Source organism: Tamandua tetradactyla, chromosome 14 (assembly GCF_023851605.1).
Source record: "Tamandua tetradactyla isolate mTamTet1 chromosome 14, mTamTet1.pri, whole genome shotgun sequence".
NCBI lineage: Eukaryota > Metazoa > Chordata > Mammalia > Pilosa > Myrmecophagidae > Tamandua > Tamandua tetradactyla.
In genome coordinates this window covers 87,778,835-87,806,666 of record NC_135340.1, presented here as the reverse complement: position 1 = coordinate 87,806,666, position 27,832 = coordinate 87,778,835, and the positions used below count along the sequence as shown (strand labels likewise).

The window sequence follows — 27,832 nt, the reverse complement described above, 5'->3', positions numbered from 1 at the left end:
CCCCTTTTAAAGGACTCTAGTAAACTAATCAAGACCCACTTTGAACAGGTAGAGTCACATCTCATCTAATCTAAAGGCCACACTCACAGTTCGGCACGCCACATCTCCATGGAGATAATCTAATCAAAAGTTTCCAATGTACAGTATTGAATCAGGATTAAAAGAAACAGCTGCCCCCGCCAGATTGGATCAGGATTAAAACATGACTTCTCTGGGGAACATAATAGTTTCATACCAGTGCAGTGTGCATAATTTTATAACAGATCAGAGAATGAAAAAAAAACCAAGTTGCATTTATTTTATTAAGAACTCAGAAGAAGGCATATTGAGATACATTATCTATTTTTCTCTTCTTCTCTTTCTCATAAAATTTGACCTAAACGTGAAAACTTCAAAGCAAACACGTATGATTCACTTGGCATGAGGTTCCTGGATGGGATTCTCTCACAGTGCTCAGCCCTGTTGCTGAGTGGTCTGAAAATCACATTTTCTCTACAGCAAAGTGAGCTAAACACCCTTTATGTCCTGTTCTGAATCTTGGGAGTTGGCTTATCTAGTCTTAGCCCTGGTCTGGAGGCTATAGGCAATTAATCAGAAGAATTCTCATTCCTTCCTTATTTGATTTGGGTCTAGTTTGAGAACCTAAAGACTTGGCCACTATCTGTTTAAAATTTCCCTGCTTAAGCAACGAGCCTGGGAGAAACAAGTCTGTGCAGCATACTTGTCTGGTATGCAATAAACACTGAAGAGTTTCATAACATATGTTGAAATTAGAAAATAAGATGCATGACTGAGGCTGTGGCTAGGCAGCACTGGTGAGTAGACCCCTGCATGCCCCAGCCCACGTGGGGAGACGCCAGCCTTTCCGACTGCCCTTCCTGAAGGCAGGTGTACCCCAGAAAAGGCTATGTTCTTTCAGTCCATCCCTGTGGGGGCAGACCTGTCGGGTGGGACCTTTTGATTAGGTTGTTTCCATGGAGGTGTGACCCTCGATTCAAGGTGGGTCTTTATCCTTTACTGAGTCCTTAGTGAGAGGATAAAAGACAGTAACAGCCCAGTGAGCTGAGAGAGAAACGGCCAGAGGCATTTGGAGATAGCCATTGAAACCAGGACCCATGAGGGAAGTGCCAGCAGAGGTCACCCTGTGTCTGTCCATGTGACAGGGGAACCCTAGATGACTGCTGCCTTGCCTTCTGAGAAGGTATCTTTCTCTTGATGCCTTAATTTGGACATTTCCATGGCCTTAGAACTATAAATTTGTAACCTAATAAATTCCCATTGAAAAAACCAATGCATTTCTGATCTATTGCCTTTTGGCAACTTTAGCAAACCAAAACACTGGCCGTGTGCCATCCCGTATGACAGAAGGGTCCAAATATCATCTGATGATGCCTTGACCTGTACTTTTACATGGGCTAAGAATTGGAAGCTTATAACCTAACTAATCTCCATTGTAAAACCCAGCCCTTTTCTGGTATACTTCATTTGGTCAGCTTTAGCAAACCAAAGCAGTAGGCTACTGTATAACCCATCTATAGAGATGCCGCTGCAACACATTCGTTTATATGTTGGCTTTTATTAGCTATTGTCCAAACTACATGTGCATAGGTTGAAAAAAAAAAAACACAGGAGAAGCATAGGGGGTTTAAAAAGAAATATAAAATAAATATGAGATATGAAATAAAAGAACTCCAGTCTTTGAATAAAAATAAAACATGTAATTTGCTCACTAAAAAAAAAGTGATATTTCGGAATACTAAGACGTCTTTCAGCAACTAAAGTGATTATGACAACTAAATGTAATATCTGATCCTAGATGGGATTTTATGAGGGAGGAGAAAAGTCTCAAAGGACACCATTGGGACATATGAAAAATTAGAATGTAGACTGTAAGCCTTCATTCAGTGTTAAATTTCTTGAACTCATAACTGCACTTAAAGTGCTTATATAAGTGAGTATCCTCATTCTCAGGAAATTTACAAAGTAGTATTAAGTGTTCAATGAGTGTGATATCTCCAATCTCAAGTGTTCAGAAAATGGATTGATTAATAGACAGAATGATGGATAGATAGAAAGATACAGCAAATGTGGCAAAAATTTTAAATCTGTGGATATGGGTATCTGTGGGGTGGGGGTATGTTGGAGTTCTCTGGTGGGGTTTGCATAATTATTGTAAAATGTTCAGTAAGTTTGAGAGTATTCCAAAATAAAAACCTTTATGTATATATATATATGTACAACACCGGCATTGGTATTACTTTCCTAGAAACATCTATTACCCATACTCCAGGGACAGAGTTTGGGGAAGTCTGACCGAGGCCCGCTGTGCCCCATAGATGTGTCAGCTTTCAGCTGCAATGAACAGAAACTCTAAGCCAAAGTAGTCTAAAAAGCAGCGAGGAGTTTTTGTTTCATGTGACAAGGACGGGGTGTTACTGGGTGGGGGGGCACCCTGCAGTGATGGCAGGGTCTGCCCTGGCCTCTGCCCTCCTCTTGGCCATCAAATGGCTGCTGCAGCTCCAAGCATCATATCCTCTCCCAGGAAAGGCAGTGCGTGGAGGCAGAGCCTGGCCTCACCCCTTCCCCTGAACGGGAGGAACGGTGGTCCCTGGGGCACCCTCTCCCCCCCCCACTCCCTCCCAGCAGACTTCCCCTCACACCGCACTGACCCAAAGTGGGCCCTGTGGGTGACAGAAAAGTTTTGGTGATGAGCCGTGGTCGATGATGACCTGACATTGTGAGTGTGATTGACACCACCGAATTGCACCCCTAAAAATGGGAAATTTTAGGTTGTATCTTTGTTATTAGAACAAAAATATTTTAAACATCACCTAGAACTGTACAACTGAAACCCGGTGCGACCCACAGACTCCAGTTGGTGGCATAATTACAGTAATATGTCCCATTGATAATAGCAAAGGCGCCCCACTAACGCCAACAGTTAACAACGGGAAAGCAGCGGTCCCAGGGGTCCCATGTCCCCGGATAGCCTGGGTCCAGCCTAACCCCACCCCCTAACCCCAAGACCGAGTGTTGTCCCCCGAAGGCCCAGAACCGGGATTTTGCTGGGCGGGGCCGGCAGGCAGCCCAGGGTGCTGCGTGGTGGATGAGGCCCCATCCGGGAGGATGGGGAGTGCCCCCAAGAGAGCAACTGGGGAGGGGGTGCAGTCGCCCCAAACCTCTCTTATCAAATGTTACAATTTGCAAGCCTGAAAGGTGAAAATAAGCTCCTCTTGGCAGGCTTGATTTACATTTCTGTGACAGTAGATCTAGTGACGGGCCACCGCTCTTTCCTTTGCAGGACATTCCCGGGACCGCTGGGCCTCCGGCAGCTCTGAGCCAGAAGAGGCCCTTTGTTGGACGGCTGAGCTGCAAATACTTTTTTACCATTTAGTATTACACATATTTTGGTTTTAAGATTTTATCTTTGCAAAGTGTTCCAATTGTAATGTAATCAAATTTATCAAGAATGTTTTGTGGGTGGAGGAAGGAGCAGCTTCCTTGGTGGAGATCAGGGCACCCGTGCTGGGAAAGGGGCTGGTGGGCATCAGCCTCTGAGCCCTCGCCCACCTTCCTGCCACTCAGCACCATTTTCATACACAGGGAACAGAAAAGGAAGATGCATCACTGCCAGTAGATACAGGTGGAAGCTGCATTACTGCCAGTAGATGCAGGTCGTCAAACACCTCTGGCCTGTGCAGTTACCTATTATGGTACAGTCTGTATTGCCACTGTAGTCATGGATGCCACTTCAGAGGTCAAAAATAAGACGTCTGACACATTAAAGAATCAACATCATCTTATGAATTTAATCATCGTGGTCGAGTACTGTTTCCACCTTCAGATACAACACATTCTTCAAATTGAAGATGCATTGTCCTCTACTACATAATCAATGTTAAGAAAACTTATATCATTAGATTTTTACAGATTATAATAACAGAACAGGACACAAAGCTGGAATATTGGAGTTTGGGGTATTAAACACTTCCCCTCCCCCCAGCAGTGTTTATATTGATTTTTCAGACCTAATAAAAATAAGTCTATGGCTCTTTTTGTATACTATTACTCAAATAATTAATGCAATATAAATGATCTGTGAAACGGATTTCTGATCTTTCAAAGAATTTTTTTCATTTAAAAGGAATTCATTTTTTGTAAAAGTCACTGTTTTGAACAGATTCTTTTGAAAATTGTTGATGTTTTTGTCATTATTTATTTTCTCAGATTTTTCTTTAGCACTAGTTTTTAGGATCATTTTGGAAATACATGTGACTACTGCATCTTGCAGTATGAATTTTGGAAAAATGGTGTTCAGTTCTTAATAACAAATGGACTTCACAAGAGATAAAAATGGTGACTCATCAGTTATTCTTAAGCTCCCTAAAAAGCAGCTCTGCTTCAGCAGATGCTCACCAGTTTTTATTTTATCTATAACTTTTCACCCCACCTTGCTTCCATGTACTGTCAAACATCAGTTGTCTCTTTTCATCACTTCTCTGTTTTCTATGTATGCAGTGAGCAACTTCTGTGTCAGATATTCTGTTATAACAAATACATTTATCAAGCTTAACTTGCTGTAAAGCTACTTGTGTTCTCTTTATTTGAAAAATTTGCCCTGATTATATAGTGTAAGAATAGTTGGAGATAGACCAAAATGACCGTTCATGATTCAATTATATTGCCTTTATAGAAGGTGTCATGGTCAGGTTCATGTGTCAACCTGGCCAGGTGGTGGTACCTGTTTGTCTGGTTGGGCAAGTGCTGGCCTGTCTGTTGCGATGAGGACATTTCATAGAATTAAATCATGATCACGTCAGCTGCATCCACAGCTGATTCCATTTGTAATCAGCCAAGGGGAGTGTCTTCTGCAATGAGTGATGCTTAATCTGATCACTGGAAGCTTTTTAAGGAGGATTCAGAAAAGACAGGCTCTCTTCTCTTCCTGCTTTGGCCAGCAAGTCTGTCCTGTGGAGTTCGTCCAGACCCTCCATCAGTCATCAGCTTCACAGCCTGCCCTACGGATTCTGGACTCTACATTCCCATGGTTACGTGAGATACTTTTATAAATTTTATATCTACAGATATTTCCTGCTGATTCGGTTACTCTAGAGAACCCTAGCTAATACAGAAGGAAAATCGGTAAGGTGTCATTAACTAATTTAACTTATTTAACCTGTATACTAAGTTAGTGAATGAGTAATATAAAGGAGGGGTCTCATCTGATGGCAGACAGGATTTTGGAAATGGGCCAAATGTGTTCTAAATATTAAGAACTAATATCTAATTTTTCCTAAGTTAAGGTCGCTTAAGAAATTTTGTGGCTTCTAATTGATAGCAGGCTGAGAGCTGTTGAAGGTGAGAGTGAGGCTACAGAGTTGAACTTTTTTCATGTGAAACAAATTTTACTTTTAGGGAAATTTGGCTAGCACTTGGATCTTCAGAAAGCTGAACATTTCTTTCTGAAGCACACTGCTTTTGCTGAGTTGCATAGGTGTAACGGGAATGAACGGAAGTAGGTTTGAAAAGGAAATGTGCTTTAGGAAAGAGTCACATGGGTGTCCTTACATTTGAACCCCAGCCTTTCTGTTCTACCTGGTAATGCCCTGCTCCGAAGCATGAGACTGCTTTGTCATTGGGCTTTTGTTGTTAACGTTGTTGTTTTTTGCCAGCCCATCCTGTCTCAACACTGATTCTGCTCTCTAATGAGAATCGAGTTAGAAATCTGCCGATAACCTAAAATACTACAGAAATGAGTTAAAAATGTGAGGTCATCAATTTAATAATTGATTATTAAATCGAGTTCCTTACATCAGGCTTGTTTACCATTTTCCTCAAGTGTGACTTGATTTGGGAGAGCCTCTTGTTTTATGCCAGGGATGTCTTCCTTTCCTAATATGTTTTCTTGCAATAACTGTACTGAGATGCAGTTCCCACATCATATAACTCACCTGTTTACAATGCACAATTCAGTGGCTTAAAATATATTCATAGAGTTGTACCACCATCACCACTGCAATTTTAGGACACTTTCATCACCCCAAAAAGAAACCGCGTACCTTTAGCAGTGACCTTCCACTTCCCTCCAAAGCCCCCCATCCCTCAGCAATCACTAATTAATTTCTGTCACTATAGATTTGTCTATTCTGAACATTCCATTTAGATGGAATTGTACAATATGTGGCCCTTTGTGTCTGGCTTCCCAAATGCAATTTTATTCTATGCGGAATGGAAAATTTTTCTCATCTTGAGAACTGTTATTGCTGTGAAAGGAAGTGGATGGTAGAATCAGTAGATTTGAGGAGGGGGGGTCAGATACTTAGCCGGTTTCTCAGTAAATCTTACACTGAATAGTTTTTCCTTATAGCCAATCATCCACGAGATACTACTACTTAGAATATTTTGGCTGCTCTCTGGAATGGGTATTTAAATCTTTGTCTGCGCAGTCCAGAAGGTCCTGCTAAAAATGATGCCAAGTAATTTGGCAGATAATTGGCACTGCAGTTCTCAGGTGATTCTAGCTTTGCTAGCAGCTGGTCTATGTAGGGCCAGGGGAGCTTCCAATATAAATTTTTTTTTTCCTCCATTGAATGTCTGCTGTTTTTCAAGCACGTACCATGCATGGGATTGAAGGTGATATGGGTGCATTGATAAAACTGCTGAATGGGTTGAGGGCAGAATTTTATTTACAGTACTATGAGTACAGAACTATGAATATCAATACTATGTACAGCAGTCCAAAACTATATGAAGTGAACTCGTTAAGCCTGCAATTAACTACAATTTCAGTGACATTCAGAAGTGTGCACTATTCATGGTTCTTTATGTTAGAAGAAAATATGCAGAGAACCAGCAAAATCCTGTGGGCTAAGGACCCAACCGATGAAAATGCAGAGGGGTTCACTGGAGGCTATTAGGCTTTGTAACTTCCTAATGATTGCTTCCTAAGCATTGTGGCTTATTTTTCTGAGTGGGCATGGCAGCATCTTCCTGGTTGTATGTGGTCTGTTTCCATGTTGTATTGAGTAACGTTTGCTGTGAGCATCAACGCTTGTAACCCCAACCTAAAACCATTTGGGGGGGGATATGTTTCCTGTTTCCTCTCTTTTAATGACCTTGCTCTGTCCAGTAAATAAATGGTTTTCTCACCCTGATAAAAAAAAAAAAAAAAAGAATGTCTTTGTGACTTCTGCCTTTGGGTCAAGCTTTGAAAAGCCTTCCTCTCCCCTGAGCTTTCTCTTAATGCCTCTGGGGATTGTTTTGCATCCACATGGGATTTATTTTGGGGGGAGGAGAAAGGGATCCGACATCCTCTTTCTTCCAGACAGCTCCTCAGTTGTCCCACCACCCCCAAAGTACTGCCTTCTTCCCTGTGGGCTGTGAATGCCCCGGCAATCCTCTGCTGAAGGAGCTGGTGGCTGCACCTACCCCACCTCCCTCCAACCACAGGTGTGTGCGTCCAGTCACCTGCCCTCCAATGCACCTTGTAATGTTCCGGTCCATTCCAAGGCAGATTCCACTCTGGTTAGGATCTGGTGCTCACCTCAGCCTCTTTCAGAATTTTCCCACCTACTCATGCCTGCACCCTTGTTTTCCTTTTGAACTTTAGAATTGGCTTGTCTAGTTACAAAAACATTCTGTAGCTACTTTTACTGGGATAGCATTCGACACCTGATCAGTTTAGGGGAACTGTGGCTTCGACCTTTCCAGGGTCTGCTCCTCCCTCCGGTGGTCCTCTCCTGCCCTACTCCTGCACCCCTGCAGGACCAGTTCCTCAGCTGGCTAAGTCTGCCTCTCCCTCCCCCCCCCTCCAGGAATCAACCAAAGTCCCTCCCCTAGCTCTCTCCTTACTCCCCCTCTATTTGCATCACCCCACTGTGTCAAACATTCACCTGTTGACCCCTCCACACCTGTTCTGGTCTAGTGAGAGCTGGCCCAGGCAGAACTCCGGGCTCTAGCCTTGCTCCCCCACCCTCGCTCACCCCAGCTGCAGTCAGCAGTCAGGGTCTTGCTGGAACAAAGTGGCCAAGGGGCAGACAGAGCCAGCAGGGGAGGTGAAGGCCCTGAGGGGGCTGAAGCTGTAGGAGAGGCTGGGGCAGGGACTGGGGCACAGGAAGGAGGACTCTGGGAAGGAGGGAGCCTGCCTGCTGCCATCCTGGGGCAAACCAGGGACCCCAGCACACTGCCCTCCCCAGCCATGAGGCATCCAGGCTGTGCCCTCCCTCCTAAATCTTGCCCTCCCATTTACTCTCTTTGGAGGCCCGAGACTTTTTCTCTGAAACCGGCATCTAAGCACACCTCGCCTCCTCCGTGGGCCACTCTATCCTTGGGATAAAGTCTAAGCTCTGAAGGCCTGGGCAACAGCTCCCTGCCCTGGCCTGCCCCCCACCCCTAGCAGCCCACCTTCCCCCTTCCTCCCCCTGCACTGGGCTCCTGGTAGCTCCACAGGGGCCTGGTAGCTCCACTCACCTGAGCCCCTTCTCCCAGCGCTCCCCAGGGCAGGTGCAGCTCCTGGGGCCTGCCTGGTCTTCGGCCTCCCGTCCTCACTGCAGGGAGGGTGAGTCTGGCTCCCTCCGTGCTCCCGACCCTAGCCAAGGCTGTGCCAGGGCTCCTGCCACGGCCCAGAGCGCCCTCTGCCCGGCCACTGTGCGGTGGCTGCGGGGCAGGGGGCAGATGGGCGCAGACGCAGGAGGGTGACGCCCAGGCTCCGTGGCGGAGCGCCCTCCTCAGCCGCAGCTCCCAGGTCTGCCCTCCGCTTCCGAGGCCTACCCGCCCCCGCCGCCCCAGGGCTCCAGGGTAATCCCGCACGCAGAAAGCAGGAATGTTCAGGAGCAACGCCCCACTCCTGGTGTTAATCTCTCCCTTTCTGGGCTCCGGACATCGGATCCCTCCGTGGTGGCTCCCGGCCCTGGGCGGGCAACCCTGGGAAATGACCCCGGGCAGCAAGCTGGTCCGGAGCCGCCAGGTCCAGCTATTCGGGTGCGGCACTCCAAAGCCCGAGACCCCCGCCCCTCCTAGAGCCCAGGGCTGGTCGGAGGGCGTTTGGGCGCTGCGGATGCGGGACTGGCGCAGGGTGTGGGTGGGGGTCCGGGCCCAGCCCCCTCCCTCACCGGCCACTCCTCACTCGGTGGAATGAGGCCACCCTCAAAGGCGGGGGCGGGGCGGGGCGAGGCTGCCGAGCAGGGTTAAGCGTTAACCAAAGGGCTCGGGTGCCCGGCCCCAGGGCTGCTGTGGGCACCAGGTGCCACTCAACACGCAGGGGCGGGTCGCTGAGGGGAGAATGGGAGGGGCGGGGAGGAGATGGGCCCGCCCGGTGAGGGGTGTGGGGAGGTGGACAGGCCCAGGCCCGGCCCGGGCCGAGTGGGGGAGCAGGGGAGGGGGCGCGGCGCACTCACCTGGCGGCCCTGGGCGGGCCCAACCTGCATTTCCGGTGGGCGGGGCGTGAGCCGGGGATGGGGCCGGGGGCGGGCCAGGGGCGGGGCCAGGCCGCCCGCAGACGTCAGGGACCTGCCGTGGGAGGCCGCCGGCGGCCGCTGCTGCCCGTGGGCCTCGCGAGCTGGGCCGCGCCGGGCAGGTCCTCGGCAGCGCGCTCCGGGCAGCCCCGCGGGCCCGCGCCCCAGTGCTCGGCCGGACCGGGCCGGGCTGGACAGCCCAGAGCGAGCCGGGACCGATCGGGGGCTGAGCCCGAGCCGCAGGTAAGCGCGCCGGCCCCACGTCCCGGCCTGGCGGGGTTCTCCCGCACCTGCCGCCACGCGGGGCCCAGTGGGGCACGGAGGGCGGAGGGCCGCTGGGACAAAAGCGCGGGGGTGGGGGCCGGGCCGGCGCACCTGGCCAGGCGGGTCCCCGCAGCCGCGGCGAAGGCCCGGGCCGGTGCAGGCCGCGAGGGGCAGCCGGGGGCGCGCGCGTGAGGGCGGGGGCTCCCTGCCCCGGCCACCCCGGGTGAGCGCTGATTCAAGCGAGGACCGCGCCGCTCCCTCCCCCTGAGGGCCTGGCGCTCCCGCCCGCCCGGCCTGCCCTGCCCTCCTCCCGCGGGCCCTCCCTCTGCCTTCCTCCTCCCGTCCCTGCCTCCCCCGGCGTCCCTACCTCCTCTCGGCCTGGCCCGGGCCTCCGTTCCGGCTGCTCCTTCCAGCGCCCGGCCCTAGCCCGGGCCCTCTCCGTCCTCCTTTCCCACCACCGGGCAGGCGGCTCTTCTGGCCGTGGCGGCGGAGGGGACGAGTTTGGGCTGTTTATTCTTTTCCTTCCCAGCGACGATGGCCGGCCCTGCCCGCCGCCGCCGCGGGCTGTTGGAGAGCGTCTGTGGCTCCTGGGCCCGGGCTTGGCGGGACTGGCTGGCCCGGGGCGGGGTGGGGTAGGGGGGCGCAGAGCCTGTCTGCACAGCTGATCCATCAAGCCTGGGCCTCGGCCGCCTCTGGCGGAGGTCCCAGGGCCCCCTGCCCACCTGGAACTCACAGACTGATGGCTGATGTGGTCCCAGGGGCCTGGGTGGAGTCCCCTCCAACCCAGTCTGCTGTGTCCCCCAGCAGTCGCGCTGCAGGCTTCCCGGGGATGTTGGGGAGGGGTGGACTCCACCGGCTCACCCCCTCCTCTGGGTGCCTGCCCTTGCAGCGTCCCCTTAGAACAGGCAGGGGCGGGCCGAGGGTCTGCGTCATGGGAGACCTGGTCACTGGGCATTCATAGTTCCCCACAGGGCAGCTAGGAGCTGAAGCCTTTATGGAGGGGGGCTGCAGGGACAGGGTCTGGGGGCTCCCTCCCGTCCTGGGGTGAAGGCAGGCCCCAGGCTGCTGGGCTGCTGTGAAGTGCTGTGTGTGGCCTGTGTGGCCTCTGGGAGCATGTGTGCTTCCTTCTCCTGTCTCCCCCACGCCCCCCAGTTGTCTACCCAGCGGCTGCCGCTGGGGTTCTTACAAAATGTGAGTCATTGCATGACGCCCATCAACGCTGAAGCCCTGGCCAGAGGTCTGGCACCCAGGTGGGCCTGACGCCTGGTCTAATGCCTAGCTTGCTGTTGTGAAATGCTTCCTACCTTTTGAGCAAGGAGTGCCACCTTTCGTTCTCTTCAGGGTGCTGCAAATCAGGGAGCCATCCTGGAGTTCCCCAGTGGCTTCCATGACACCATGGGACAGGACTTCCTGGGGCATGAGCCCGGTTGGCTTAGCCATACCCCACCCAACACCCTTGCCCGCCCCCACTGCCCTGTCCCAATGTCTTCCTGGACTGCTGTCCCCCAGATGTCCACATGGCTCACATCCATCCTTTCCTGGTCTTTGCCCAGACATTCACTCTACAGAGAGGCCCCTCCCCAGCCCTGCCTGTCACTGCCCCTGCTCTGCTTCCCCTGGTTAGTCTCACCTTCTTCCTTGACCGCATCCCCAACTGGAGGGGACCCCATGAGGACAGAAACCCCTCGTCTTGGTCACAACTGAATCTCAGCCCTAGTGCCACCCCAGCAGATGGCAGGTGCTCAGGACATTCGTGCACCTGTGTCCGTGGTATGAGTGTGAGCAGCGGGCATGCCTGGCTGGGGCGTGAGGCCAGGCCTGTGGGCAAGGGACGAGCAAGTGCGTGTCTGCCTTTGGTGCCCTGTGTGTGTGGCATGTGGGCAACTGTGTTTTGGCAGGCGTTACCATATACTTGTGCCTGGATGGAGCACAGCATGAGTCCCCCAGGCTGCCCTGGGGCCCACTCTCACTGCTCCTGCTTGTCTGCCCCTCAGGCCATGCCCACTGTACCCCACTTCAGACTCTTCCTTCTTGGAGCCCGGAGACAGTGGGCCCCAAAACACCACCTTCCCTTGGGCACTGATGGGACTGCCTGCACCTCGACTTCCAGCATTGTCCTCTCCTGGGGCAGCAGGCACCACGCAGGGGTCACCAGTCGACCTCCTCTCGGTGCTGGGGATATCATTCAGTGGCTCAGACCTCCTGTCTCCAGTTCTAACCCTGGACAGGGAACACCTGGAGTCCTCCATCCTGACCCTGAGTCGGGTGCTATGGGCCTAGGGCTGTGCTGAGGGGGCCGAGACAAGAGAGAGCCCATGATGGCCCCAGGTATCTGCAAGCTCCCTTCAAGTGCCCCAGCAGCCCCCACCCATAAGCCACTCACATTCAGTCTCATGCACCTGCGTGAGTCCACATGCTGGCAGGGTGTGGTTGGTGTCCCGCGAACCAGGGAGTATAGGTGCCCCACCCCCTGGCACCTGGAAGAGGGAAACGTCAAGTATTGGGGGATTAGAGGATCGGGGGCCATGGGGACACATGGGGGGAAGGCGGGTCACACAGGACAGAGGCCTGGCAGTGGGACTTGAAGAGTTTCTGGAAGCGGCTGACAGCCGTGGAGCCAGCAGAGGCGTGGGGCCTCATTGCAGTATGCAAAGGGCGCCACAGCCTCCTCCTCCCCCGACTGCCTGCTCCTTGACCGTGTCAATCCCTGATGGTCCTTCCTCCTGCCAGGGCCCGCAGCCGCCGACGGCCTCGCCCACGGCAAGATGAGTGTCACCTCCTGGTTCCTGGTGAGCAGCAGCGGCACCCGCCACCGCCTCCCGCGCGAGCTCATCTTTGTGGGGCGCGATGAGTGCGAGTTCATGCTGCAGGTGAGGCCTGCGCCCCTTGGGGTGAGGAGGGCGGGGGCTCCTGGGTTGGGGGCGAGGCAGCCCCAATAGTGCCCAGGCTTGGGCCTCTCTGCCTGACCCTGGACCCACGGACAGTCTCGGGGAGCAAGGGACCTCGCGGCAGTGTGTGCAGGAATGCAGCCCCGCCCTTGTACCGGGACTTACATTTTAGGTCTCTGAATGATTCTCAAAGGCATCAGGCAGGGACCAGAGAAGGGTGAGAGGGGTCCTGAGTCCACCTGCCCTGTGCAGACAGCAGTTGAGGCTCAGGGAGACAGTGGGTCAGCCCGGCCCCCTGCCTGGGGGGCACCTGCCACAAGGGGGATGGGGAGCCCTGGGGCCAGCACTCTGATGGTGTCCTGGACCTGGAGGGAAGGGGGCCTTTGACTGGGACCAGAGACTCCCTTTCTCCCCGGCCCAGTTTCTGAGACTGAGACTGGCACCCGCGGAGCCTACTTGCCATTTGGGAGCACAAGACAGGATTACAGACCCTACAAGGCCCGTCCTGGTGCAGGTGTCTCCCCCACCCCTCCCAGCCATGTATGGACATGCCTGCAACCCCAATTCCTACCCAGCTTGGCATGTGACCCTCCATTCCCAAGCCCCACCAGCCCCCTGCCCTTGGGACTTGCAGAGGAAAAACGGGAATCCGAGATGGGCTGCACCACCCAGCCCTGCCGCAGAACCTGCCTGGGACCCAGGACCTGGCCGTGCCAGGGGCTCTGCCGCCAGACCCTGAGATTGCTGAGTGCTGTGGCCTTGCTTAGATTCCAGGGTGTCTGCAGCCCTGGGTGAGGCTCTGATGAGGATGGGTCCAGGCCACAGTAAGGGGTTCAGCCTTGACATGGACCATTGGGTAGCAAATGAACCTCCCTTGTAGGGCACGAGCTCTGTTCAGGGCTCAGTCTGCAGGCCTGAGGCCCTGCCTTCCCTTTAAGTACCACGTGGTCTTAGCAATAGAAGAAGCAGGGCTAGGGGGAGCAGGCTGCAGTGGATGCTTTGGTTAATTACCGGTTTTATTTTTTGTTATGAAAATCTCTAAACATATAGAAATGTAGGAAAAAGGCAGAACCTCCCACATGCTCATATCCCAGAGGTGAGGATTTCCCCCACGGGCCCATCCATGCCCACCCTCACTGAAGCACTCGTCTCAGGCCTGGGCACCTCTGGGCTCTGCCAATTCGATGACCGTTCTCACCCGCAGACAGCTGCGCAGTTGGAGCCCACGCCCTGATGGCCCGTTTCTCCCCAGAACGTCACTGGATTTGCATGAATCTGGGTCCAAGCAGGTCCCCCTTGCATTCAGCTGTTTTTCATCTAGAACATTCTCCCTGTTTTCTCTCCTCTCCATGCCTTTGGTGGGTGAAGGGGCTGCGGATGGCCTTGAGGACATTGGTGGCCCTTTTCCGTGAAGTCGGTTTTTTAGGCTTGGCGGACTGCATGGACTCGGACACAACTGCTCCGTTCGGTGGAGTAGCCAAGAGCAGCCATGGTGATGTAACTAGAGGGGCGTGCCCACGTGCCAGTAATGCTTCATTCACAGGCGGGGACAGGTAGTTCAAGCAAGTCTCATGTGTCACAAGATAGTCTTCTATAGATTTTCTCTAGCCATTTAAATATGTGAAGAGCTTTCTTAGCCCCCAGGTGTCGGGCTGGATCTGGCCACTCCTGGCCTTGTGGAGTGGCCTCCAGTCTGGAGATGGCCGGTGGCTCCCCTGGTGGTGTTGACAGGGTCCTGGGTCGAACCAATTGGGGGGAAATTAAAGGGCCAGTTCAGGGGCAGCACACTTGGCTCCGACTCTGGGAGCGTGCTGTGGGTTGCTTGCAGCATCTGGTGCTGAGGCCTATGGCCTGCTGGTGTCGCTGGACGTGACACTTCGGAGGCCTCTTGGAGGAGGTGCACTTGAAGGGAGCCTGCAGATACCTGGGGCCATCACGGGCTCTCTCTTGCCTCCGGCCTGGCCCCGCCCTCCTGTGCAGGCTCTGCTCATGGCATTCCTGTCCTCCAGTCCAGGCCCTATCCATGCCTGTTTCACCCTCCTGATATTGGTCCCCTCCTCTTATGCCCCCCCCTTCCTGCTCCTGGATCCACCCATGCCTGACCTCGCCTTCCCGCACACGGCTCTGCCCCCTGAGTCGGGCCCTACACCCTGCCTGTCCCACCCTGCCATGTCAGGCCCCACCCACGCCTCTGTCAGGCCCTGGCTGTTCTTGATTCCTTTCTCCCACATTGGGGTACTAGGGCGGGGAGCTGGAGGGCAGGTCTGCAGAGAACATGAGTGTCTCTCCCAGCTTTCCTGGCTAGTAGAATGAGGGGGCTCCTCTCTCTCGGACCTATACTTCGCTCTAGCCCCTGGCCTAGGTGTCCTGGGTTTCTGCCCTGTGCAGTCCACCTCACACGGGACACTGGGGCTGGGGTGGGGGTTATGCAAGTGTAGAGCATGTCTGGGCTCCGCCCACCTTCCAACACCCCTGCTGTCCACCCCCTTGCTCGGGAGACCGTTTCCCCCTCACCCCTTACTGTCCCTTGGAGCCACCCTTGTGCCTCAGCCCTGCTAGGAAGTACATCCACACCTCCACACCTGTTCTTGCTTCCTTGCGGCGGGTCAGTCCCATGCCCGCTTCATCCCTGTTCATATGATCCTCCCCGAGGGCTCGAGCCCTGCCTGTCCCCAGGTGCTGGCCTCCGACGTTCATCCGCCCCTCAGCAGCTCCACTGGCTCTAGGGGCGAGCTGGAAATGCAGGGGCCACCTGCCCTGCTCTCTCCCCATCCCCTGAATGCCACCTCCAACCCTGCCCGGTGGGCGGAGATGCACATAGCCTTGCCCCACTCTCCAAGAGGCTCCATTGGGTAGGGAACATGTAACCAGGTGGACGGTTCCAGGCAGGGAGAAATAGGAAGGCGGCACAGGAGGCCGCATGGAGGGACTGCAGGCCCGCTGATGCGCTACGTGTGGCACCTGAACCCATAGGGGTAGTGAGACGGGCTCTGGGCAGAAGGAACAGCAGCTGCCAGGCCTGAGGGGCCTCTGGCTAAGGAACAGAGGAGGCCAGTGTGGCCAAGACAGGGGAGCATGGGGCGCTGTGGGAGAAGAGCTGAGCAGAGGCCAGAGCCAGGCCAGAGTAGTGGCTGTGGTGATGAAGGCTGTGGCAGGGCACCATTTGGAATTTTGTGCCATAATCTAGGAAAGAAGTGACAGCGGGTAGAGGACAAGCACAAGCTGTGTTCTGGCAGCCGAACTGGTGAGCCATGGCTGTCAGCTGCCCCATGGAGCTTGGCACAGAGGTGGTGCCGGGGAGGATGTGTTACACGATGGCAAATATGAGTGGGCATGCAGGGCCTGACCTGCCTGGTGCCTGCTGGGGCTCTGCTGCCCCATGGGCTACGGTGGGCAGGCCCCAGTGGGTGTTGTGCACACACATAAGTGGGAATTGTATGTATGTGCATGCGTGCGTGTGTGTACTGAGGTATTTGTATATGTGCATGTGTGGGGCATACACATGTATGTGTGTGGTGTATTGTATGTGTGGATGTTTGTGTACATGGGTGTACATGGAGGTGATTGTTTCTGTGTACATGTGGGGCATATGCATGTGTCACACACACAGGGTATATGTATGTGTGTATATGTGTTTGTATTACATGTGAGCATGTGGGGAATATGTATGTATGTGTGTGTGCATTGCTGGGAGTATGTGTATGTCAGTGTGGGGTGTATATGTGCATGTGTGTATGCATGTGTGGGGGTGTGGTATATATGTGTATATGTGTGCGTGTGTGGCATGTCCACATGCACCCATATCCATGTTTGGGCCTGCATCTACCTGTGTACACAGGTGTGTGCATGCATGTTATATGGCACACAGGTATGGATGCCCATGTGTGTACACATATGCATGCACAGCATATGTATTTGTGTACATGTACCTATGTACATATGTGAGTGTGCATTCGTGTGTGCACGTGCATGCCTGGCAGGCATTTATGTGTATGTATCAGAGGGGTGTGTGTGTGTGTGTGTGTGTTTGAGAGAGAGAGAGAGAGAGAGGTGTCCCCTCTGCCTCAACCCACTGGGCCTTTGGCACCCGAGGCCTGAATGACAGCCAGGGTTTATGCTTGCATCCCGACTTGGAACCCACAGCCCGGATGGCTCAGGGAAGCCCACACACAGCATGGGGAGCCCATGGTCGTGGTGGGCCTGGAGTACAGGGATGGACCTGGTCAGGGCAGGGGCTCACATGCATGGGCGTGGCAAGGTAGAATGGAAACTTATCTTCATTCCATCTAAAGTGAGCACAGATTGCTCAGTCCTTTCCAAAAGGATGTCTGGAGTGTCTGCAGACTGCTGGCCACCGGGCGTGGTGTGTTGCTTTAACCCCCAAACCCCGGCCAAGGCCCTGCTTTCCATGGGCCAGCCCAGAGCACTTGCCTAGCTGGCTCGGGATCTGCTTCGGGTCTGCCATATTGGGCCTAGAAGGGGGGGTCTGTGGCAGGGGGTCTCCTGGTATGCCCCTCTGCCTGGTGGGAAAGGCCTGCTCAGAAGGGGGCCTGCCTAGGCATGGACAGTGAGGGTGGGGCTGTGCTAAATCAAAGGAGAGGGGAGCCGGGGCAGGGCAGGTGTCATGCTGGGAGAGGGGGCCCCTGGGCTTTGCAGGAGGGGTGTGGGAGGAGGATGAGCTGGGACCCAAGTCCTCCCCAGCTTTCAAGCTGGACCCGTCCCTGGGCGAGGAATCACAGTCCCTGACCCAGGGCTGCCGAGAGAGGCAGTTCCCCGGGCAGAGGTGGGTGCATTCCTGAGCACCGGGTCCCCCCACAGGGGCTGGGGGAACAGGAGGGGCCCTGGGGGGAACTCCTGCAAGCCTCTGCAGCTGGGGAGGCTGAGGCCCAGAGGAGGGTGGGGCGAGTCATCAGGTCCAGCTTCTCGGAGGAGGCACCTGCCCCAGGAGGCCTTTGGGACACGCTGGAGAATCAGATGGAAAAGGGGGTGTCAGGCATCTGTCATCCACGACTGGACAGCTCCTCGAAGAGGCTGTGGCTGAGATGACCAGGGGCCATTCAGCTGGGTGTCTCCTCTGCTTGGGGAGTTTGGGATGTGGATGGAGGTGAAGCCTGGGTGAGGGTTGGTAGGTCACAGGTCATGCCCACGCTGCCTTGGGGAACAGGCCAGACTGCATCGGGGGCCCACCTGGGCCAGTCCAGGAGGGCTTCCTAGGGACGGCATCCTGAGCAGGGCCAAGCTGCCAGATGCCCAGTAATGGATTGGGCTATAAAAGGCCAAGGCCATTCAGTCTTGTGTCAGGGAGAGGCCCCCGGCCCTGACCACACTGTCTCCTTCCCCCTGCTACCCCCATCCCCCTTCCCAGGAGGAACAAAGTTCTGTAGGCAGGATGAGAAGGGCGCCCTGCCAGCCTCCTGTTCTTCCTCCTCTTCCCTTCTCCCTCTCCCTCCCCTCTCTCCCGCCCCTCTCTCCCCTCCTCCCTCTCCCTGCTCCCTGTCTCCCTTCCTGTCCCCCTCTTCCACTCCCTCTTCCCCCTCCCTCGTCCTCTCCTTCCTTTCCCTCCTCCCCTTCCTTCCTCTTCCTCCTCTCCCTCCACATTCTCCCTCTTCAAGCCACAAGTGATACCTGAGCTCCCCCATTGCAGCCTCCACTGTGGGGTTAAGCCAGGCCCTTTGGGTTCCCCAAGTACAGGAGAGGGGCCCACCCACTCCTCAGGGTGGGCTGTTGCAGTGTGGAGGTAGCAGTGGGCTCCTGCATCCCAGCCCTGGGCCCAGGCTCAGGTGCAGCCCTGGGGCATGTGGCTGAGGGCTGCTGGCCACCATAAGCCCTCCCGGCTATGGTCCCCCTCCCAGGACCTGCACTGATGCCTCAGCCCAGCCACACCCCATCAGCCCCCGAGGCTGGCCCTCTCCCCCCAGGGCCCACTCCCCATGGAGGGCTCCAGGCTGGGGAGACAGAGGCCACTCCAGCACTCACCCCAGCTGCGAGGTGCTGGCCCCATCCTTGCCTGCCCCTTTCATGGTGCTCAGGGGCAACGTCCAGGGTCGCCAGGTTTCCTCTGAGACTGTGGGGCCACAGGGGGAGGCAGAGGACATGGGGAATGGCAGGTGGCCATGTGGCTGCCCCGTCTGTAGGGCTCATGGGACCGTCCTGGGCCGCAGGCCTTCCTTAGACCCCCTGGCAGCCTAACTCCATAGGCGGGGGGCTGGGGGCTTGTCAGCAGGTGGCCACGGGGGGCCAGTCTGCCGCAGAACTTTGTCCATGCCCACCCAGCCTGCTGTGGTCCAGGACTCTGGGTGAGGAAGGGGCCCCTCCCCAGCCCTGGGGGCCTCTCACCCTTGGGAGGGGGTGCCTGGCCCTCCGCCGGGGTGCACAGGCTGTGGGAAGGCTGCACTTGGCTGACCCAGGCCAACGGGAGTCTGAGAGCATTGGCACTATGGCTGCCTGGACATGGTGGGGTGGGGGCTAGGTCCCAGCCCACCCTCCCGGGGCAGGGGGCACACCTGCACGGTGGGTATGCGGCCCCTCCTCTCTTATCCGCATGTGCAGGCCACCTGGGTGGGCACCTGCACAAAATAAGCTGCAGGACAGGTGGGCTTAGGGGGAGCCTGAGGGCCAGAGGTGGGGGTGGGGCACGTGTGCAGGAGTGTGTGCGACACTGTGTGCAGGTGAGCATGGCAGGAACTGGGCTTGGAATGCACATGCGTCGTGTGCCTGGGCCCATCACCCGAGTCGTGGGCACGCCTGTGGGGGTGCTGGTGGGTTGGACCACAGTGGGGAGGCTGTGTCCCTGGGCCTCCCCTGGCCTCCCTCCCCCTCCCCTGGCCGCCCCCGCCTGGCCTTGGGAGTGCACTGCCTGCCCAGGAGGCTTCCACAGGAGGGTTGGTGGGGGAGGGCGCTGACCGTGGAGGGGAGGGGCAGGGGGTGGAGTAATGGGGAAGGGGCTCCCATGTTAGTTTGGCCTCACAAGGGTGGGGCACCTGACGGCCACCTGCATGTCCCCTCAGTCCCGCAGCGTGGACAAGCAGCACGCCGTCATCAACTACGACCGCGACCGGGACGAGCACTGGCTGAAGGACCTGGGCAGCCTGAACGGCGTGAGTGCGCAGCCACGCCACTGCCCCTCCTGGCCTGGGCCCCGCCCCTTCGTCCCTCTACCCTGCCCTGCTCCTCCAACTCCCTCCTGTGCCCTTGCCCCCCCCCCCCCCCCGCCTGCCCCAGGACCTCCTGCTCAGCTGGGCTGGCAGCCTCCTTTAGCTGCAGAGACCTGGGGCCTCCAGGGTTGGGGCTGCTTCTCTAGGTGAGGGTGAGCCCCTGGGCGGGCAGGGGGTACAGGGGGAGGCTGGGGCCACCACAGGGTCCTGAGGGGGGCAGGCTGAGCTGGGCACCCTGTCTGGGTGTGTGTATGATCTGTAACCTTCTTCCCTCTGGTCGCTTGTGGATGGGGAGGGGTAGCCAGCAAGGAGGCCCCGGTGAGGTACGGGGCAGGGCCAGGGAAGAGGAGCCTGGTGTGTGGGGAGGGGTCTCCGTAGGGATTGTCCATCTGTCCCCCCTGTGTCTGCTGGCTGAATCTTTCTGGTGTCCCTCTGCTTCTTTCCTTGTTCAGTGGACATGGGCCTGTCTTGGCAGCTGCTTAGTGAACTTTTCTTAAAATGAGGAAATATGCTGCAGCCCTCCCCTGTGCCAGAGCCCAGCAGGGTCCTCCCACCTGTAGAGTCTGGTGCCCTCGCCTATACTGCCCTGGGGGTCCCAGCCTGAGGGGCTGAAACTGACAGCAATGTGTCCTCTCAGTCCCGGCGGGGGGTGCTCCCTCCTCAGGGCGCACCTCCAGGGCCCCTGCCTTGCCCCCTCAGCTCCAGGTGCTGCAGCTTCCTGCTCCCACCTGTACACAGCTTTTCCCTGTGGCTCCGTGACCCCCTCCCTTTCTTTCAGAAAGTCACTAGTTGTTGGGTTTAGGGCCCACCCAAAGGAGCCAGTGTGACCTTGTCCTAACTTCAGTATTTGTGCAGCACCCCCGTTTCCAAATGCAGCAGCGTCCACAAGTCCTGGGGGTTATGGCTTCAGGGTGTCTTTTCAGGGGACACGATTTGATCCCCAGCACTGCCTGAGGCTGGCTCCACCTCTGCATCTGAGCACCAAGCAAGCTCTGTGAGCCCCAGCAACTCCACCTGGCAGGTGGGGTGGGCTCTGTGCTGGGCTCTCCAGGGCCACCTGGTGACTTGTGCTGTCCGAGATGCTCAGCCGAGGCCGGGGCAGGGAGGGTCTGCAGAGCTCCAGATGTTGCCCCTCGCCTGGGGTGTTTCCTGGCTCGGCTCCGAGGGCCCCTGCTTCACGCCCAGCTGTGCAGCCACCTCACCACACTCCCCTCTCTGCACACCAGGGCCCCGAGGAGCTGTCCTCTCTGCGGTGGGAGCTCTCTGTCCCGTGATCAGGTTCTCCACGTGTCCTTACTCCCCTCTCAGGCCCTGGGCATGGGGCCACGTCTGATTCCCGCCTGTTTCGTCTCCATCTCCTGGGCCTGTCCAGAGGCTCCCAGAGCCTGTGGGGTCCTCTACTCATCCTGGGGTCTCGTGGGTCGGTCGGTTAGGAGCCCTGGATGGAAGTAGAGGTTCCCAGGGGCTGACATGTGGGCCCTGGAAGGCAGGCAGCCTGGGGCGGGCGGGGTGCTGCCAGAACAGTGTCCCTGGGGCCACTGCAGGGCCAGTGAATCTTGGCCGCCCCCGAGGGCATGGCAGGGTCAGGGGTGAGGGTTGAGCTGGGACCACGTGAGGCATACTCAGAGGAAGACGTTCTATGAGGATACCCAAGGGTTCTGTCCTTGAGGGACCCCACCAGGGTCCCCGAGTGCTGGGCGAGACCTGGCCCTCCCAGCCTGACCCCTCAACACTGTCCTGTATCTTCCCCCATGCTGGTGGCGCCTGGGCTCCAGGAGGAGTGCACAGCTGGGGGCTGGGCCCAGGGTGGACATGGTGCCACAGGGGCTCTCGAGCCGGCCCTGACCCCGAGGCCACCTGCTTCCTCTGCAGACGTTTGTGAACGACGTCCGCATCCCTGACCAGAAGTATGTGACGCTGAAGCTCAATGACGTCATCCGCTTTGGCTACGATATCCTTTCCCGCCGGACCCTCTCTGCCCCAGCCTCCCCCAGCCCCAAGGCCAGAGTCGCCTGTTACCCGGGAGGCAGGAGGGGCCACGGTGGTCAGGTGGGGACACAGTGAAGACAGCCCCAAGCAGGGCTCACCTGTCAGCGGGGGTGCCTTCCGGCGGGGCCCTTACAGTCCCTGGAATTCGTGGGAGCCCAGAGGCTGCCCTGGTGTCTTCATTTCCTGGGCTGTCATCAACCATGGGAACTTTTTTGCTTAAGGCTTTAGGCCATGAAAATGGCCAGATCAAGGCATTGTCTAGTGATGCTGTCTTCCCAAGACTGGCCAGCAATCCCCAGCTCCTCTGGCGTATGGCAAGGCGTTTGGCAGTATCTGCTGATCTCTCCCTTCTCTCCTGGGTTTCTTTGCTTCCAGCGCTCCATGGCTTTCTCCCCTCTCTCTGTCTTCATCCCACTTATGAAGGACTCCAGTAACAGGATTAAGACCCATCCTGATTGAAGTGGGCCACTTCTTAACTGAGGTGGCCTCTGAAAAGTCCTACTTACAATGGGCCACACCCACAGGAAGGGATTAAATTTAAGAATGTGATGTTCTGGGGGCACTGACAGCTTCAGAAAGCACACCTGGGGAGGCCCGGGGATAGGGGCCAGGAGCCCAGAGGGCCAGCCTGGGCCTGTGGGGCCCTCTGGCTCACAGGGCACGTTGCCCGCCCACTGGGGCTCAGGCTGTGAGTGTGCAGAGTGTGGGGGTGGATGACAGGCCTGCAACCCTGAGCACGAGCCCTGGGAGCTCAGGTGGACCTGGAGCTGCTCTTCCCGTGGGGGCGGTTTCACAGGCCTGTGGACTTCTGCCCTGTGGACACCATACCCTGGTACCTGGAGGCCCAGGTGCCCAGAGGCCTGGGTGTGAGGTCTGTGTGTGGTGTGTGTCTTACGCCTGGGCATGAGTGCATGTGGCAAGGGTGTGCATGCCTACAGGCACAGGTAGTTCCCCTGTGTCCCTTCTGGACCAGCACTGCCCCTGGGCCGGCCCTTCCATCTGCCAACCCCCCGGGACTTTCCTCCCGCCTTCTCCTTGACGCACAGCCACATGCCAACATGTACGTGCTGGAGCGTGTGCAGCACCGCGTCCCTGAAGAGGCCCTGAAGGTCAGTAGTGCTGTATGCCCGAGGGGGCCAGCCCTGAGGGTCCCATGTCCCGCCCATCCCTCCTGGGCTCCCTTGCACTGGGCCTTGCAGGGCCCTGCAGTCACCCCAGCCTGTGGCGCCGGATGACTCGGTCTGGCAGGTGGGGCAGTGGTTATTACCTCCCAAGGTCCACACCAAGACAGGAGGCCAGCTGGGCATGGGAGGAGTCACTGCGGCACCACTGTGCCAGGTGACTCGGGGAAGGGCAGAGAGGGTAGGGGCTGGGGGTCAGTACGGCATGGGGATTTATCAAGTCTGGGCACGCAGGACGGATGTTGGGACAAGCCAGGGGCCAGTCCGCTAGGCAGGAGCCCCTGTGGGCACAGAGCACCACCATGGATGCCCTAGGCCCTCCCACATCTAGGGTAACGGGGGAGGACGCTGGCTAGGCCCAGGAGTGGGGCCTGGAGCAGGGTATGGAGGGTCTGGACGCGGCAGGGGGTAGCCTTCGGGGCCAGCCTCACAGACGGTCCTTGGGTGCCCTTCCCGAGTGGGTTCATGTGCACTTGTAGCCAGAGCTCTGGTCAGGGGTAAGATGCGTGGGTGGGGGGCCGCAGCAGGTGGGGGTTTCCCTGCTGCATGGGGGCCCCCCTGGATGTAGAAGTGAGCAGCCGGCCCAGGGCCATTTGGCCAATGAAGGTAGAGCTGAGGTTGGGGCCCCTAACCGTGGGGTGCCCTGCTTCACCGAGTGGGCCCTGCCTCCCAACAGCACAGTGGGTGAGCCTGGGCACACCCTGGGCACACAGGCACACGCCCACTCCCATGTGAACACACCAGGCCCTGACTGGCCACTGCTTCTAGCCCTCACCTCAGTGTGGCGGAAGCTGCTGCCCACGCCCTGCACCCCTGGCCCCAACAGGCCCTGTGTTCTCAGGCAAGCACCGAGTGGTCTCAGTGGCCTGTCCACACCCTGGCTGTCCTCCTGTCCGCACTCTGGTGTTCCCCTGTCCATACTCCGGGTGTCACGACAGGAGCAGAGGGCCAGGCCTGCTCTGGGCTGCCTGGGTGAGCACAGGTCCCTCATGCCCCCACCTGCCCGCAGCACGAGAAGTACACCAGCCAGCTGCAGGTGAGCATCAAGGGCCTGGTGCCCAAGAGGGGCGAGCTGCTGCCAGACCCCACGCCCTACTGCGAGACCTCAACCCCCAGGCTGGAGAAGGGTGACCGGAAACCAGGTAGGATGGTGGGGGACGGGGGCAGTGGGGTGGCTGGTCACCTGGGGCAGATAGGGTATCTTTCCAGCCAGATGGGGGATCATCCATCTCCAAGCACCCCCATGGGGCCGAGCCCATCCCCACCCACCTGTGCAGACTCTTCCCTGCCTGCCCACCCCTACACGCCCAGGGTCCCCTCCCCATCACCCCTCCTTAGTGCCCTCCCACACACATGCATGCACATCCCGTTGTGCCTGCCCCGGGTGGGGATGCACAGCCACCCCCCCCCCCGGTCTCCTTTCAGCACAGCCTCCTGGACTCACATGTCCTCAAAGCCACCACAGCGCAAACCCACCTGAGCGCCTGTCTCTGCCCCTTGCACTGAGTCCTGGGTCTAGGGCTTGCTGCCCTCTGTGCTAAAAACCCACCTACCCCCAGCAGGACTCCAGATGTTCTGTCCATCCAGCAGCCAGCCATGGTGTCAGGTGACCCAGGGAGGGCAGGGTGTGCCTGGCACATTTGGGGGTCCTGTTCCTTATAGCCCTGACAAGGGCCCTGCCTCTGGACTCTTGCCCTGAACAGCTGGCGAGCAACTTGGAACCACCGCTGGCCTGACCCCCAATAGCACAGGCCCTGGCAGCGTGGGGACAGGGCCCAGTGGCTGGGGTGGGGACAGGCCATCTCTGCCCACCATGCCACGCACAGCTGTCAGGCGCCCGGTTGTTCAGTGGGAGTCTGAGGCCCAGCTCTGCTGTAGAAATCCCCTGGTGTTGAAGTTTGGGGCAGTAACATAAAAATGTAACAAACAAGAACCCCATGTGCACCAGATAGAAGGTGTCCGCAGTGGCGTTCTGTCTCCAGGTTCCTGCCACAGGGCTCCTGACAGGGCCAGCCGCAGGCAGGCTCCCCTGGGTCTCCCAGCTCAGAACGCCCATGAGGTAGCTGTTACCCTAGAGAGGCGGGCATGGGCTTGCGGTAGTCAGTGGGTAGCTGGGCCCCTGGGCTGCCAAGCAGCACCCTCCCAGCGCCCAGGGCTGATCCCTTTCCCCTGCAGAGGCGCCGACCTACCGCACGCCCCTGTACGGGCAGCCCTCCTGGTGGGGAGACGATGACGGCAGCAGCCCACAGGTGGACGCCCGCGAGGAGGAGCCCTTCCCAGGTAGGCCCTGGGGGCCAGGCCCTGGAGACCCCTACCCATCCCCGCGGGTGGGTGAGGGGAGGCACTGAGGATGTCTCCCGCCCCAGAGCGTTCCAAGGAGCCGGTCCAGCAGGACGGGGAGCCCCTCCGGGCCAGCACCGAGCCGATCCGGCGGGAGCCCAGCTACTTCGAGATTCCCACGCAGGAGGGCCCGGCGCAGGCCCGGCCCCCTGAGGCACCCACGCGGGACCATGAGCCCAGCGGGGGCGGGGCAGCGCCTGTGGTGCAGAGCCATGCCTCCTTCACCATCGAGTTCGATGAGGGTAGCCCCGGCAAGCTGAAGATCAAGGACCATGTTACCAAGTTCTCTGTGCGCTCACGGCGGCCCCTGGGCCAGGAGGCTGTGTCGGCTGAGGCCAAGGTGGCCGACTGGCTGGTGCAGAGTGACCCGGGCCTCCTGCGCCGGGCCGGCCCTGGGGACGACCAGCACAGCACCAAGAGTGACCTGCCCGTCCCCACGCGCACCCCAAAGGGTAAGTGCCGCTGGCGCCCGGCATCTGTGCCATCCCCAGGCCAGGGGGTGCCTGCAGCCTGTGGGTTCGCCTGCCCTTGGGGCTCACATAGGAGTGTGACTGCTTTTAGTTTTGTAATCAGCTGCCCGAGAGCCCAGGCCTAGACAAGGAGTGGTCAGAGTATTCTTGTCCCTTGATGGCTGTGCGTGTGCACAAGTGGGGTGCGTGTGCATGTGCCTATGTGTGTGCATGTGTGAGTCTCTGCGTGTGCCTGGGTGATGTGTATGCATTTGTGTGTGCAGATGCATGTGTGCGTGTGCCCAGGTGTATGTGCATTGCATGCCTGTGTGCGGGTACAGGTGTGCATGTGTGCCTGGCTGCTTGTGTGTGCATGTGCACATGTATGGATGCATGTGGGCTATGGGGGTGAGGTGGGGGGTGCAGATGTGTGTGTGCACATGTGCTTGGCTGCAGGTGCATGCATGTGTACATGTGCACATGTGCCTGGGTATGTGTGCGTATGCATGTGTGTGCAAGTACATGTGTGCAAGTTCCTGGCTGCGTATGTGTCTGTATGCCTAGATCCATTTGTATGTGCAAGAGTCTGCACATGTGCATGTTTTTGTATTTGCAGGTACGTGTGCGTGTGTGCCTGAGTGCGGGTGTATGTGCGTGTGTGTGCATGTGTGTGCCTGTTTTGACCCTCCCTCAGGCACGGGGACTGAGGAGGCTTGAGCAGGAGGCCCTGAGGGTTGCTGTTTGTCCTCCCTGGACTGCTGAGCTGCTGAGCTGCGGTCTCCCACCCCCAGGCCACAAGCACGAGGATGGCACGCAGAGTGACTCGGAGGATCCCCTGGCCAAGGCAGCCGCGGCGGCGGGAATCCCCCCTGAGGTGGGCGGAGAGCAGGCGCGGCTGCAGAGGCAGATCAAGCGGGACCCCCAGGAGCTGCTGCACAACCGGCAGGCCTTCGTCATCGAGTTCTTCGACGAGGACACACCCCGCAAGAAGCGCTCCCAGTCCTTCACGCACGCGCCCCCTGGGGACCCCAAGGCCGACAAGCGCCGCGGCCCTGGGCCAGCTGACAGGGACCGCGCGGGTGCCCCGGCTCCAGCCCGACCAGCGGGGAGCGTCTCGGGGGCCCCGCGCGCCAGCTCGCTCAAGCGGGAGAAGACGGAGGAACGGCTGGGGGGCTCCTCGCCTGCCAGCCGGGCCCCGGTGCGTCCCTTCGGCAGTGTGGGCCGCCGTTCCCGCCTGGCCCAGGACTTCGTGGCGCAGTGCCTGCGGGAGAGCTCACCGAGCCCCAGGCCTGGTCCCGAGCGGGAGCCCCCTACCCCACCCGCCGCCCCGCCTCCCCGAGGGGCCAGCCCTGTGGCCCCCCCAACCCCACCACCACCTGCCGACCCCCAGCTGGCCAAGGCACGCAAACAGGAGGAGGACGACAGCCTGAGTGACGCGGGGACCTACACCATCGAGACGGAGGCGCAGGACGAGGCGGTGGAGGAGGCTCGCAGGATGATCGACCAGGTGGGACGGCCTCGGGGGTCTGCTGGGGCCGCCTGGAGGGTCGTGCTGGGCGGCGGGGTTGTACATCCAGACCCCTGGCCCGTCTGGCCACTAGGCCCCATTGTGCCCCTGGAGACCTGGGGTCAGGGCCTGCATCTGGTGGGGGCCTCTGACCCCTGAACTGTGGTGCTGGGGTGGCCCCCTCACAGGTCTTTGGGGTGCTGGAGGCCCCTGAACCATGCAAGGTGCCCTCGGCCGCCTTCCGCCCGGTCATCAGAGGCGACAGCGACGCAGCGCCACAGGTGGAGCCCCAGGTACACTAGGGCCTGTGGCTCAGGTGGTGGTCCTGTGGGCGACAGGGGCCACCTGTGCAGCAAGGTGGGGACTCTGCTGTCCTCACTGGGTGGGGTAGGATGGAGGCCCTGGACAGGATGGAGTCGGGAGCCTGGGGTCAGGGAGGAGTCATAGCCGCTGGGCTAGAGCGGACCTCCAAAGAGCTGGATGGGCTCCAATGGCCATAGGTGCCCACCCTGGAACATGCAGGTCAGAGCCATTTAGGCATGTGGAGAGCAGGTGGGGGCGTGTCTGCCTTTGGCAATCCCTCCTGTCCCAGACCCTCTTGGCAGGCC

General features: G+C 57.9%; 1 protein-coding gene across 3 annotated transcripts in view; it reads left to right on the top strand.

Moving 5' to 3' along the window:
- Positions 1-9,616: 9,616 nt before the first annotated feature.
- CEP170B (centrosomal protein 170B) overlaps positions 9,617-27,832 on the top strand; it is a 27,418-nt gene continuing 9,202 nt past the window's right edge. The window contains exons 1-10 of one of the 3 annotated variants that reach the window (XM_077128377.1): positions 9,617-9,695; positions 12,447-12,586; positions 19,612-19,701; positions 21,631-21,711; positions 22,800-22,856; positions 23,938-24,070; positions 25,104-25,208; positions 25,295-25,720; positions 26,509-27,224; positions 27,413-27,517. In XM_077128377.1, coding sequence (XP_076984492.1) covers positions 12,482-12,586; positions 19,612-19,701; positions 21,631-21,711; positions 22,800-22,856; positions 23,938-24,070; positions 25,104-25,208; positions 25,295-25,720; positions 26,509-27,224; positions 27,413-27,517 — 1,818 coding nt within the window. In that variant the 5' untranslated portion in view covers positions 9,617-9,695; positions 12,447-12,481. Of the gene's footprint in view, positions 9,696-12,446; positions 12,587-19,611; positions 19,702-19,854; positions 19,905-19,929; positions 20,780-21,630; positions 21,712-22,799; positions 22,857-23,937; positions 24,071-25,103; positions 25,209-25,294; positions 25,721-26,508; positions 27,225-27,412; positions 27,518-27,832 lie in introns of those variants that run through there. The other 2 variants (XM_077128379.1, XM_077128378.1) reach the window with 2 other exon arrangements.